A 15,721-nucleotide genomic window follows, 5' to 3' on the forward strand; every position below is an offset into this window, starting at 1 on the left:
TAGTCTATTTACTATTTCACCAATTTCAATCCATTTCTATAATGTTTAATTACAAGTACTTTAACTCTATCAGAAACTTTTCTTCCTTTACGAGCCATTTTGGAAATATTAAGATATTACTACACAAAACACTTTATAATAAGGAGCCAAACGCTGCTTTCTTCATAGAAAATAAAAAAAATGGGTTTTCCCCATTTTTGTTTACCAAAATTACAAGCTTAATGCATAAATAACGAATACTTTTTTTGCTTAATTTTTGGTATTTCGCAATAGAATTGCTTTTTTTGTTATTTAATTTTTAAATTTTTGGAGTAAACACAATTACAACAAATGAACAGAATACAAACGTTGAAAACTGCATTATTATTTTTTAATTCTTTTGTTTCGTTTTGTTGTTATTACAGCATTTTATAAAATTTTAGTTAATGATGAATACTTTTTTTGGCCGCTGTATATTAATGAAATAGACAAACAAAAACACGAAAGGCAAAAGAAACATACGTATAAAAACAATTGTGGATAGAGTCACAATCATACCAGTTGTGACTCGATCGAACAATATTGCATGGGGTTGGGTGGATTTATTATAAATCCACTAGCAAAATAAAGTGGGTATTTCGTTTGTATGAGCATAGCGCTTCTTTGTACTCTAGATTATTTGGTTTTATTTTTTATTGTTATACAAAATGTAATTTGCTTGCATTATGTGCACATATGCAAGATTTGCTATTTGCCAAAACGTAACATTTGATAGATTGCAACAGTGATGCCAATGTCTCGCTTAGCGCCTATAAGCTGTTTTTTGCCACACTTTCGAGCCATCGAAGGCACCTGTTGTTAATTTAAAATCGCTATATTAACTGGACAAAAACAGTGTTAAAGTTCAATATGCTTGCTGTACCAATAATTATGTTTATCACAATACATAGAAAGTGTAAACTTTATTATAAACTATTTTATTATTTATGCTGTTATATTAAGCTGCATGTTTAATTTTCTGAAAAATATTATTGTAAAAAGGACTTTAGCATTATAAACGCCTTCAACTGTTTATTTCGTCTAGTTTGTTGGGCGTATAAGTTTATTTAGTTTAGAATAGTAAGATTCAATTGCATGATCCATGTCAACAGTTGGTATATAAACTTGATTAATATTGAGTTTAATTGGCAATTAAACAGTTAAAATAACTAACTCTTTCAAATAATGGGAAAGAGTAATCTAACCAACCTATAATGTTTCTGTTTTGGTTGCCACAGAAATATACTTACGTATATTATCGGAACAAATTCTCTACAATCGGACCACCTTATTTCAACTATACCAAGCATTTTCTTTTCTAAAATTATTTCAGCTAAGAGAAATAATGTATATGACTAACAAAAAAATTAACTACAGCGGGTTCCCCAACCTTTTGGTTCACACTAAAAAAACAAGACGGTATACTGCATATAAATAAAGATTTATTTACAAGCTTTTTACAATAGGATATGAGATATGTTAAAATGAGGCTGTTACGTGGTTCTTCAAACCAAGATGTACTTTAATATATGATATAGTAAACCCATTAAAATTATTGACACCAATAAAAATAAGAAAATGGAAAATACTTTTAAAAGATTAAAAATTGAAAATACTGAATGAAGCAAAGTGGTCTTCATCAGGACATAATCAACAAGATGGTACAAGATTTTATTACTCAATAATTGGCACATAGAAATAGATATAGAAAAGGTGTTGGAATAATAGTATTGGATAAATATTACAATAATGTTAAAAGACGATACCATTTTCTGATAAGGTAATACTGTTTAAATTCAAAAGAAAATATTGTAATCTAAACACCATACAAATTTACGCACTAAATGCCAATAGTTAGGTTAAACCAGCGATCCCAGGGGGATCCACTTAGGCCCATAGGCCCATTGTGATAAATGCCAATAGTACTGACATTGAAATAAAAAACGTTAATACAAAAGGAAAAAGTGTGATCAAATTGGCAAAAAATCAAGATATATATTTAATATTGGCGAATTACATGCAAAATTGGGCACCGATAAAACAATTGAATTAACTAGCTAGTTTGAATTAGGGTTAGGAAACGAACACGCCAACATACTAAATTTACTTTCCCAAGGGGAGGATTCAATATTTATATTAAATTACACTGAAAAAAGCTTTACACATGGTAATCACCACAAAACAAACATTGCAATATAATAAGTAACCGAAGTGGTTTCATTCTTAGACATAGATTTAAGCCATTTATTATATAGTACAAATGTATTGAAATGAAAGGACGCAGAGAGATCACTATATATAACCATATTGGCTAAGAAGTAGAAAAAACTGTGCTAGATTAAGGACAATAGAAAAATTAAATGAAGAAGCAAAATGCAGAAAAACTCAAAAGAAATTATTAGCAACCTGAGGTAACAAAAAATACAAAATATTCGTATAAATAAATACGAAATATTCGTATATATTTACGAATAAATAATAATCGCAGATATCCATAATTTTATTTACAGCCAAAGAAGAAACCCAGCTACCGGTTTGCGTCGCTATTGTTGTGCTTTTTTACTCTTAACCCATACTAAGTAAGAATTACCATAAAAAATAAGGAATAGGTGAACTGATCTATATTCTTCGGGTAAATTATATTGTAATCAAGTATAAAACTACAAATTTAAATTCACTTACCAATTTTTCGTATAATTCTGTATTTCCCACCAACAATTATTTCGGAACGGTTATCTTTCATAAGCCTTAGTTTTTCCATTTTGTATACAATGAATTGCGACAAAAAAAATAGATTTCGTAGAGACCGATCTTTTTTGTTTGGATAGTTACAATATCAGCGCAAAAGAATATCTGCGTATAAATTTATAAAAATAATTAATAAATTAAAAGTTTTTATTAATAAAAGGCTTAAGAATAACATATAGTGTAAAATAAAAATTCTTGTGACAAGGATTGAAATAAACTGTAGAGAATCTTACATCAAATATACATATATATATATATATATATATATAAATTCACATTTCTATTTTAATAATAAGCTTTCTCAATTTAACCTAAATTATTTTAATTTAAACACGCTTGACGTTTGTAAATAGAAAAAAGCTGATTAAAACAAATTTATTATAATTTTTTATATAGATGCGAATGTTAAAAAATATACAAGTAAAATCAAAGGTGAAAACTTGTTTGTTATGTAGTATATAAGCACTTTATGTATCTGCATTTCATCTTACCAAATGCTGAGTTGAAATGAACCTTTATAATTTTTTAGCTGTACTAAAATTTTCTTAGTTGTATTTTAATATATCAGGAAATCGTTAAAAAATTTCATAGCATTTTATTATATTTTATCACAAGACAAATTATGAAAAATCGCCACTTTCAGAAAACCACTTCACGTATTTTTAACAAAACCCGACTACTTTATCTCTAAATGATTGCTTCAACAGAAGGAAGAATGCCATATTGTTTACTTTTTTACAAATTATATAAATGCTACCAATCCATCACATATTATGTCGCAACTTTGTACTCACACGGCGATTGCAAATAATTTCAAAGCAACTGTTTTAAATAACTTTCATAATTCCAAAATTTATTAATTTAAATTAAATTATTTAATTTACTTATAATTTGAGTACATAAAAAGGCGCTTAAATATTACGTTCGTGAACACATGTGAAGTAGTAGGAATTCTTTTAATAAGTTTTGGTAAGTTTAAATTTGGTAAACGTCACATTTGACATTCTGAAGCAAATTTATTATAAAAATTATATTATATATATACGAGATTTAACACAAATGCATGCTTATAAAACTATTTTTTCCCATCTTATGTTAATTATATTACCATTACAAATAATAAAACTACCAATAATAATTATGATTTGGTAGCAATCAATGCTATGATTTTGGTTCCTATTGTTTAAAATTAGACTTTTGTTTCAATTCACCTCAATACGAGTTCGAGTAAATTGTAGTAAATTGAGGGAAGTAATAAATTATGTCGGTATGGCAGCGAATGTTGGTATTTACCGGAATTTCGAGTAGGGTAAATTAGACAAAAATTAAGTAAATTAGATTTCACTATATTAGGTGTTGTGAAAATTTTATAAGATGTTTTATAAATAAATAAATAAATTTGAAAACTTTTAACCAAATGTAATAAATAAGTCCAATAAATATTTACATAAGTGCAGTGCAAAAAATCCCTATGTAATTTCAATTTACTTTATGGTAATTTACTCGAACACGCACACGGCCTGAATATATAAAGAATTACATGTAATTTTTTTTCCCTGCACTTAAAGGTAAACTGCAATTAGTCCGTACGTAAGTAGCTGATTTTATTTACATTTGAAAAAGTAAACAGTGACATTATATATTCTATAGGCCTTTTCTTTTATAAGCATATCACAAAAGAACAAGTGCTTATTTTCAAAATTATACATGAAACAACAATACTGTTGGTTTATTTAGTCCAACCTTTTTGAAACCGATTAACTAATAAGCAGTTCAAATCGCTTATTAATAATTTTGTTAATTATTCGAATTTCGTTTCGTCATTGTTCGCAACAAATGCGTTATATTTTCTATTAATTTTTTTACTGTTTTTCTATAATATTTATTATTTTACTGTTAAAAGGCATAAAAATTTTTATTTTATATATAATCATGTATAAAAAATATTCTCACCAATAATTGCAAAGAATTACTATTCATTTTCGAAATTTCAACTTTAAATTTTATTACGTGTCTTGCACATAAAAACCTAACAAAATCGCCATTTTGTTCAGAGTTGCCATCAAACCTAGTGCTTATTTTATTTGTTCTTTTGCAACATGCTTACAAAAGAAAACATATTATTTTCACACTGAAACATTTATTTGAAATATTCTTCTGAACATATTGCCTTCGTATAGAACGCGAAATCAAAAGCACGAGTTTTGTATGCTTTCCTATACTCATATCTACAATATTGCTTATCTTACTATCATTGTTATTGTATTTTTAATTTTTAAATTACAATTTAAATATATTTTTATTATTATTTTTATTATTATAATTATTTAGTATTAATCTTCTATATTTAGGACGTGTGCGAGTTAGGCTAAGTTGCATTCTAAATGAGGGAAATTCTAAGTTGTGTCGATAATGTAGTGACCTGTCGATACGTGTTGATAAATGGCTAAGTGTGTGCAGTGCAAAAAATCCCAAAAAATTTCCCATTTGATTTAGCCTAACTTGATGCTAAACCAATTGGGAGTGTGCGAGTTACATTTTGACAGCTTATATCAGCTGTGAGTATGTTTTGATTTCAGAATTTTGTTTACATATTTTGCAATAGCGGAGCAAATTGATGAAGCATTTTTATTTATGGAATTTTTCGAATTAATTAAATAATCGTTGTGACATATTGATAAAGAGATTCTTAGAAGAATATCCAAAGGTAATTATAAAATAATTTCAGTAAATACCATAAATTATCAGTTTGACTAGCGAGCTTTTATGCCAAAAGGGATATTCTTGCGAAATATTTAGAGCTGTTGTAAAAAAGGATAATTCCATAATAAAAAAAGTGAAATTCTGTCACCAAATGAAGAAACCCGTTTAGATATTCTCAAAACTCATTTGTGTTTTTATATTAACTTGACCCGCTGTATTAATTTGCGTAAAATAGCTGAAATTATATCGGGAACTTCTGGTGCAGAAGCTAAAGGCTTTTGTATAGAAGCTGATATGTAAGCATTGCGTGAGCGTCGTGTGCATGTTACTTAAGAAGATTTTGAAATGGCTGTTACTAAAGTTATGCAGAAGGATTCAGAGACGAACATGTCTATTAAGAAATTATGGAAGTAAATTTTAAGACTTTTATATATTTATACAATCATATATTTATACAATTTATATATCATGAAATGATTATTGATTTGTAATTGAATTATTTCTTGGATCTTCACAATTAAAAGTTAAAAACTAAATATAACATTTAAGTTTTTTGTATTTGCTAATTTTTTGTAAGAAACGCAAAATTATTATTTTTTGTTTTTACTATTAAAAGTGGATTAAAAGCGTTGTGTATGAGATTGAGTGTTGGTTTCTAATATTTTGGTCTTATTACGACATATTTTATTACAGTTGTAGATGATTTTAGTTTATTTAAAAAATGTTTTGTCTTTTTTAAATTTTTAAAACCTCTTGAGTTGCGTTTTCGAAATAAAAAATTTCATAACATGCCACAGTACAGTAAAAATCTATGGAATTATTGAGTTTGTCTCGGACTTCATCATCAACTAACCATTGTCACTAAAAACTTCAGTGGAAGTTTTGCCGTTCGCAAGAAAAAAAGATCAAGTAAGATCCAATAAATCAAAGGACTTATCTCGGCTTCAACAACAAAATGTTTGCAAAAGTTGCATAAATTAGAACAGTGATTTTCGACTCAAGACATGCTGTAGCTTAAAAAAATATTCAATGTATTTTACAAACAAATTATTAAAAGCAACTGGTGCAAAGAGTGCCACCAGTCCTAATGATACCCTTATGTTGAAGTTATTTAGGCCACCATCATTTAGAGTCTTTGTCACAAAGTAAACTTAAATCTAGCCAGGTTTATATATAAAAAATTCAGAAAATAAATATGTTGAATAAATTAAATTTTATTTTATTTATTAATGAAGTACTAAAACCGTATTTACAATCATTACAAGATCTGAATTAAAAGGTAAATCAAAAATTATATTTGTTATGAAGACAACAGCATACGAATATTATTATTATCAGTAACATCCTAACATGTTTGATCATTTCTTTCAATTAGTTTGCTATTTGCATTAAATAATAGTAAGAACGTACACAATCAAAGTGACCACATTGCAAAACTTGCAAGATTGGCTTCTTTGACAAAGTTAAAAACATCTTTTTCATGTTCAACTTTTTATACTACATCATTTGGCGATAGCTCAGTGAAATAAACTACCCAATTAAAGCCAGGTTCACATTTCTGTGCATTTTTTAACTTTGGCTGCCAAAGGAGATCAAGTTGTTTTACCTTTTCAATAGGGGTATTCAGGCAACTGATTAGTTGCTTAGTAGTTGATTACAACAAAAATTTGCACACAAAAATGAAACTAAGCAGAGAATCAACTATTTCGGTGATTCTCAGATTAGTACAAATTTGATTAATAGTGCTGCCAGTACCAAGTGTCGTAATGTAAGGACAGAATTATGTACAAATTTCCGCCCTACATAAACTTATCATTTTTACTAAAAATCGTCTGCATAAAAATCTATTTATATATTATAAACAAAGAAGCAGCGGACATCCACACGCACAGCCAGCACAGCAGAGCCAGCAGCGAACATCCACACGCACAGTCAGCACAGCAGAGCCAGCAGCGAACATCCACGCGCACAGCCAGCACAAGTCAAGCCAAGCTCACGGCAGAGCCGTTACCTCGCGAAGAAATGCATTATTTGTTTATGCACGCGGAATTACACTTGTGCGGTTGTGCGTTCAAATAATAAAGTGAGAATAATTGCATATAAATTTTTTTTTTTTTTTTTTTAAACTAGGGGAATTTGTAGATCTCGGTGTATACTTTCATTCCTAATATACCATGCGGCACCAGTGATAATTTTTAGTATTTTTGACTGAGCTCTTTGTATAATTTCAATATTTGAAGCACTAGCATTGCCAAATAGCTGGATACCATAAGTCCATATTGGTTTTATGATGCTGTTATACAAGAATACTTTATACTCTAGGCACAGGGAAGATCTGCTATTAATGAGCCAATGCAACTTAGAGGCTTGAAGCTTCATCTGAATTTTTTTGGCTTCAATATGTTTGCGAAAAGTTAGTCGTCTGTCTAGGTGGATACCTAAGTACGTTATATTATCTGCTTGTGGTATGGGAATGTTGTTTAGTAAAATTGTTGGAGATGTACTCCGATTTAAGGTGAAAATGACGTGTCTACATTTTAGTTCGTTAATTTTAATTCGCCATTTTGACAACCATTTCTCCACCCGATATAAGTGAGATTGAAGTTGGTTTGAAGCTAGCACAGCGTTTCTGTTTCGGCATAAAATTGCCATATCATCGGCAAACGTTGTGGTGATAACTGAACTACTTATCGGGATATCAGATGTGTAAAGTACATACAATATAGGGCCAAGAACACTTCCTTGTGGAACGCCAGCTTCTATTGGGAAATTATTAGAAGTATATGATTTGCATTTCACTTTAAAGCTTCTATTATGCAGATACGATTCTAAAACTGAGTGGACATTTGCAGGTAATGAACAGCGTATCTTATATATCCATTATGCCATACTTTATCAAATGCTTGTTTAACATCGAGGAATACCGCGGAACAATATTCTCTGAGCTCAAATGCGTGTCTTATTTCATTCGTTATACGATTCACTTGCTCAATAGTTCCATGTTTTTCCCTAAAACCAAACTGGTGGGACGGTATTAAGTTTTGAACGTCAAGGAACGGTTTTAGCTTTAAAAGCAGTGCTCTTTCAAGAGTTTAGAAAGGCATGGCAGTAAGCTTATTGGCCTGTATGAAGAGGCAAGCGTGGGGTCTTTACCTGATTTATGAATTATAATAATCATGGATGTTTTCCACTCTGTTGGATAAAAGCCAAATTTAATTATGGCATTAAAAAGTCTTGTGATAAAATTTATGGCCAAAAGGGGTAAGTTTTTTATCATGATGGGTGAGATATTATCATATCCCGGTGCTTTTTTGCAATCTAACTTATTTGTGATTATTTGAACAAGATCATTGGCCGTGATATTCATGTCAATAGATGGTGCTGGTGGATCTTGAGTGGGAAAGTCATATTGTCCTGCTGCAGGATTTGGTTGGAACACCTCTTTTAGGTAATCAGCAAAAACGTTAGATTTTTCTTCATCACTTCGCGCCCAGTTTCCAAGAGAGTTTCATATTGGAGAATTGGAGTCTATGGGAGGATTTATACCTTTGCTAGCATTCCACAAAGATGAATGGTTTTTGCCATTTGGACATAGGTTTTGAATATAATTATATTGTCTGACTTTGTCTTCCTTGCTTAATGCAGATCTAAGTCTTCTTTGGGCTTCCTTAAATAAGTTTTGCGCTAAAGGGGACCTAGATTTTTGCCATTCACGCCTTAATCTACGTTTTTGTAAAACTAAATTCTCTATGTCACTATTTGTAAGAACTCTATTGAATCTGTAAATTTTATTGCCTTTAGGGGTGGAGTTTTCTGCTGCTGAAATCAGAATTGAGTTTAAAACCGAGGTTGCGTCCTCAATATGAGACTTACACTTTATCTTGTAATTTGTGTGTATGTGTGAGTTAATATACTTTTTATATTTGAGCCAGTTTGTTTTAGGACTTGTAAGGCTATAGGAACAGTCTCGTAACTGAGGACCATCACGTAAGCAAAATGTAACTGGAGAATGGTCAGAAGACAAATCGCAGCTAGTGTATGTTGAGATAAAATTTTTGCTTATGCCTTTGGATACGGCGAAGTCTATTAGGTCTGGTATTTTATTGTTATCAGCAGGCCAATATGTTGGCTGCCCAGGAGAGATTACGTCTAGTGAATTTTTTCTATTTACAATTGAATTGCAGAGCTGTTTTCCTTTTGGATTACAGAGTCGTGAACCCCAATACGTGTGCTTGGCGTTGTGGTCTCCCGCCGCAAGAAATCTTTCACCTAGAGTTAAAAAGTAATCCGTAAATTGGGTCTCAGTAATGTTGAAGCGAGGAGGGCAGTAAACTGCCGATAAAGTTAAATTTTTTCCTGTGTGCTTAAGGTGTATTGATGTGGCTTGCATATAATTATGAGCATATGTACCTAGAAAATAGTGTTTTAGACACCTTCGTATCAAAATACCTGTACCACCATGTGCTTTGTCATCTGGGTGATTGGTTTTATAGAATAAATAACCAGGAATAGAAAAGAAATTTTTGTTAGTTAGATGTGTTTCTGAGCAAAGCTTTACATCCACACTTTCTCGGGACATGAAATTTGTGAGTTCAAGTTTAAGTTGGCTTAAGCCGTTTGCATTCCATGTACAAGTTTTTAAAGTACTCATTATTTAGATAAAAACATTTGCATTAATTGGCTTTGCATTTTAACTATCTCGTTAAGAGTAGTTTGCATGATTGACATGAACTGAGTTAAGCTCTGAGTGAGTGGAGATCATTATTTCCAAACTATTACTTTGAACTGGAGGGGCTTGTTGCTTGTCAGATTTAACGACATTAGCATATGAAACACCTGGTGTAACAGGCTTAGAAGTTAAAGGTTGAGGTACTTCAACTAATTTAATGGTGTTGCTTCTTGTAGAATTACGCAACGCTTCTTTCTGCAGAGCTAACCTGTGCTTTAGTTCTTTATAAATAGGACAGCCTCTGTAGTTTGCAGTGTGATTTCCACTGCAGTTGCTACATTTTTTGGAGTTGGTATCCTTTAATGCTTTTTTATCGCATTCGGAACTATGGTGAAGCTCGCCACAAGCTACGCACACTGTACGAAGAGTGCAATATGACTTAGTATGGCCATACTCTTGGCAGTTTGTGCATTGCACCGAACCATTTCTTTTGTGGGGCTCCTCAACGCTAATTCTGCGGTGAAGTAAATACTGTAGGTTGTAGATGGGATGGCTCTCATTTTTTTTAAGCTTAGAAACTTCCGGGTGAAGTTCAACTTTAAACATAGGTTGTGGGATTTTATCTTTGTTAACAATATTTATTACTGCTCTAGCGCTAAAGCCTTTTTCGCTTAGGACATTTGTTATCTCAATGGGTTCTACATCTGATTCGATACCTTTAATTACGATAACAAGGCCCTTACTACTCTTTAGTTGGTATGTGTAGTAATTTTTTTTGCTGTCTTCGAAATATTTGGTTATGACTCTAAAATTGTTTTCAGTGTCGATTTGGATTTTGGTTTCGTGTATATTGCCCCTAGTTATAGGAACAATATGAAAAGTATTGTTTCCAATCAGACTTGCAAGGATTGTAACGAGGTTATTTGAGCTGCGTTCACGCAAGTAGATTGGAGGCGGTTTAAAATTTTTGTTAATAATTATTTTATTTTTTGGACTTGCTAAGTCGGAAAATGCAAGCGAAGTTGCCGAAGGTGCAATATTTGACAAACTTTTGTCAGTTTGTGTAGTTTTCAGAGGCAATGTATTCGATGCGTCTATTACCAAATAAGCATTACGTTTACTTGGAATGCTTATCGTATGTCTTCTTTCTAGAATTTGATTGCTCATTTGCATACGTGGTTATATATGCAAATAGCAGGTGTGCTATAAGATTTACTTAATTTAACTACTATTAATATTAATTGATATTAAGTTAAATTAACTATATAAATATAAGTAAAATTAAATTAAATTAACATAAAGAAGAAAATAATAAAAATAAAAATGAAGATGTAAAAAATAAAATGAATATGTGTAAAATATTATACTTTATATTCTAATAATTAAACATATAAATAAAAACAAAAAGAGAAAAAAAGAATAATAATAATACTAATAATTATAATAATAATAATAATAATAATAGTAATAATAATAATAATAATAATAAATTAATATCTTTAAATTCCAAAAATCCAGTGGTTAGCAGTACATTAAGACTGAAAAGTTTTCGGAAATTCTCATTTAAAATTCGCGCGCTGTATATTTTTCGATATTTTAAGTTTATGTAGTTTGGCAGCACTGTCCTTAATTACTATGCCAAAAATGAGCTCGATCTGTCAGACAGTTCGTTTACGGCAGCTGTTGAAACCAGTTCACCTCAGTAGTGCGTTGCGAAATGTCTTCGACGGTCGTACGACCGTCCTGGAAGGCTTTGTACCACTCATAAACTTGAGTTTTCGATAAAACTGATTCCCCATAAGCCTTTTGTAGCATTCGCAACGATTCTGCACACGAAATTTCGTTCGAAACACAAAATTTGATGCAAACTCTTTGTTCAATATTTTTTTCCATTGTTTTTTTCGCAACGCCCTACTGAGGTGAACTGGTTTCAACAGCTGCCGTAAACGAACTGTCTGACAGATCGCGCTCATTTTTGGCATAGTAATTAAGGACAGTGCTGCCAAACTACATAAACTTAAAATATCGGAAAATATACAGCGCGCGAATTTTAAATGAGAATTTCCGAAAACTTTTCGGTCTTAATGTATGTTGGTTTTGATGTTGTGTTGTGTTGTGATGAATTGCGGGCTTCCAATTACAGCTTTTGTGGAACACGTTTGTAATAAAATACTAGCTGTCTCTATCAGCACTTTTTTGTTTTGTTTATATATTCACAAAACCGCACTGATATTTTGTTTGAATGCTTGCTCACTTTTTTTATTTTGAGCTTTAGAAAATAATTTGCTGTCTCTGTCAGCTATTTGAGTTTTTTTTTTATATTAAAGTTGTGCAAAAATCAACAAAAATCGAAAAAGCGCGCGCTATTTTCAAATTAATATTTTATGCACTTTTAACTTTTAGGAATTGTTTTTTTGTCCGAGAATGTTCTGTTTTTTATTTTTGTATTAATAACAAAAGTAATTCTTTTAAAAGTGATTGTTATTTACCTGTTTTTATACTGAAATTTAAATTTTTCCGAGACCGGCTTAAAAACACGTCCGCTCACTAGAAAGTTCGAAAGCTTCGAACATATAAATAGACGCATATAAATAGACGAGATTTTTGTATGCAAAATCACTTAGCGCCAGCATCCCGAAGTGAGTAGTCACCTACTCTAACGCTGTCTTTTTGAAAGCCTATAGTATTTCTGATACTAAGGCTAAATAAATTTGTAGATTCTTGCGTAGAATCGTATATAACGCCTCTGATGTTCTGACATCGTTGGCTAGAGTCCAGTGAATAGAGTAATGTTATATAACGCCTCTGATGTTCTGACATCGTTGGCTAGAAGCTATTTAGTGGAAATTTGTATAACTTCTGTAGCATAATAATTAGCATAAGTCAATAAAATTTTATAATAAAGACATTCATTTTAACACTACAAACAGCGTCTTTGCTTTTCCTTGGTCTCAGAGCTTCGAACTAGTCAATAAAACAAATTTATTGCAACGACCTGGACCGCGACTGAGTGATACCTCAGCAAAATTAAAAACGACGAATCCGCGTCGTTACAGTAATAATAACTTAAAATGAACTTTAGTATAGAAATTTGTTAGCTGTCTCTTTCAGCTGCTTGAATTGTGTGTAAACAATTTTGCAAACACAAGTATGTTTCATTTTTGCTGTTGATGCGAGTGCTGCCAAGGCATTTACACACAACAAAGTAATCAGATTACGCTTCTTGGGTCTTTTAAGCAACTGATTAACATCAAAATGCTTTTTTATATGAAGTTTTTGAATCAACTAAGCAACTAATCAGTTGCCTGAATACCCCTAATATATAAATTGTTCACAAACAATGTTGAACACAAACAAAATTATTTAAATGTCAAAAATTACCAAAACAATATTGCCAAGTCAATGAAAAAAAGTTCAATTATTTTTTTGGAAACAGCTGCTATAATAAAATTTTATCAAATAAATGTTTATAATATTTAATAAAAGTAATAAAAATTTTAAAAAATACAGATATTAACAAAATTAATTGCAAATACTCAAATAATGATATATGCAATATATATGCAAAAAGTGATCACTTTTCGGTTAAAAGTTTTCTAATAACGATGATTAATTTTTTTTTAATACAAATAAAACAAAACGTTTTAATAAAATTATTTTTATTGCCATTTTCTATACTTATATATTCATTAAAATTCACATATGAAAATATTATCATATGAAAATACTAAAATGGCAGCCCTGGCGATTTAATCTTGATTTAACCATCTCGAAAATATGCTAAGTACCAACACATCACTACATTAGGCGTTTTCTTTTGTAAGCATATCACAAAAGAACAACTACTTATTTTAAAAATAATGTATGAAATAACAACACTGCTGGCTTATTTAGTCCAACCTTTTTGAAACCGCTTAACTAGTACGCAGTTCAAATAGTATGATTGCCAAGACTCTATTGCGAACGATTTTTGGAAGTACGTACATAACTTTAACTCTCAGTTGTAACTGTACTTGAAAAATAATAATACGAGTACACAACTCTTTTTAATTTACAACTGCCAACAGCTAATTTTCATTATTTTTTGGTATTATTAGCAACAAGTTCGTTATTTTATATAATTATTAAATTGCTGCTAAAATATGAGTGAATCGTAAGTAATTGTAGAACTTAAAAGTAAAAATGTTAAGGAACTCTATTTTTCTAATTATTTGTAGGCTTATCCCACTTAATTTAATTCTTTATTTATTTATTAAAGCAAGAAATAATTACTAAATTTTGTGTGTTGAAATTACACGTGTCTGTTGTTTTATTCTTCGTTCTCCCAAACCGTAAAAAGAATGACAACCTTATTTTTACTCAATAAAAAATATTATTAGTTTTTAAAAATTTTCTTTTATGGCCAACTCATCCTATTTTCAATGATTTACTTGTCCGAGTTTGCATGGCCAACCTATATCATTTTAAACATTAATGTGAATATGCAACCGCCACATCATTCCCCTAGCAGTGACTGAGTCATGTGCGATGTCACGTTAAGTCAAATTTAACATATCTTCTTGGAACCTGCACTAATCGTCCCTTTCGTGTTACAATACTAGGTTTGGTATCCATTCGAGTATCTGCCATATTTTCTGTACGTGATGGGCTTACGTCTTCATTCTCACTTGATAAAAATGCTGCCTTTACCCGATCAACACTCACCCGCACCGGTTTTCCTTTGATTAGAAGATCATACGTCTTGTCTGAACGCCTCACAACCTTAAATGGCCCATCGTACGGTGTTTTTAATGGTGGACGGACACTATCATCCCTTAAAAACACGTGAGTAGCATGTTGCAGTTCCTTCTGTAAGAATACCTTTTCATTTGAGTGATTTGATGTAGGAACTGATCGTATTTGAGACATCATCTGTTTCATGTTTTCCACGAATTCATGTTCTGGGATTTTATCATTGTTACCTTGTTCCAGGAAATCGCTCGGCAACCGCAAAGTTGTCCCATAAACCATTTCTGCTGGAGTTGCTTTCAGGTCTTCTTTAAAGATATTTCGAAGCGCTAACACAATCAAAGGTATTGCATCAGATGAAAACGTTCAATCAAACCATTCGCTTGAGGATGACGTGGACTAGTTCGGATATGTTTGGCACCAATGAGTTTCGCTAATTCATTAAACAGTGCTGACTCGAACTGTCTTCCTTGATCTGTTATGATCTGCTTCGGAACGCCAAAGTGCATGATCCAACCATTGATGAGCGCTGTGGCCACCGTGCTGGCATGTATATCCTCGAAAGGGACTACCGCTGGCCATCTGGTAAACCGATCGATACATGTAAGGCAATATGGGTAACCATTTGACGATGGTAGAGGCCCAATGAGATCAATGTGGATTACAGCGAACCGCTCACTCGGTACGTCAAAATTCAAAATTGCTGATCTATTATGTTGCGTGACTTTTGCTCGTTGGCACGGAAGACATAATTTAACTCGCTTCGCAATGTCTTTTGCCATGCCCTGCCATACGAAACGTTCTGCTATTTCCTTAATAGTGGCTCGCCGACCAGCATGTGCTAAATTATGTATT

The 15,721-nt window shown here is 31.4% G+C and overlaps 1 protein-coding gene across 1 annotated transcript; it reads right to left on the bottom strand.

Moving 5' to 3' along the window:
• Nucleotides 1-14,668: 14,668 nt before the first annotated feature.
• On the bottom strand, nt 14,669-15,148 carry LOC119663555. Its single transcript, XM_038073167.1, has one exon. It carries the CDS (start codon nt 15,146-15,148, stop codon nt 14,669-14,671), a length of 480 nt encoding a protein of 159 aa, XP_037929095.1.
• Between the last annotated feature and the right edge of the window lie 573 nt (nt 15,149-15,721).

This window comes from Teleopsis dalmanni, chromosome 1 (genome assembly GCF_002237135.1).
Source record: "Teleopsis dalmanni isolate 2A chromosome 1, ASM223713v2, whole genome shotgun sequence".
In the NCBI taxonomy this organism is placed as follows: domain Eukaryota; kingdom Metazoa; phylum Arthropoda; class Insecta; order Diptera; family Diopsidae; genus Teleopsis; species Teleopsis dalmanni.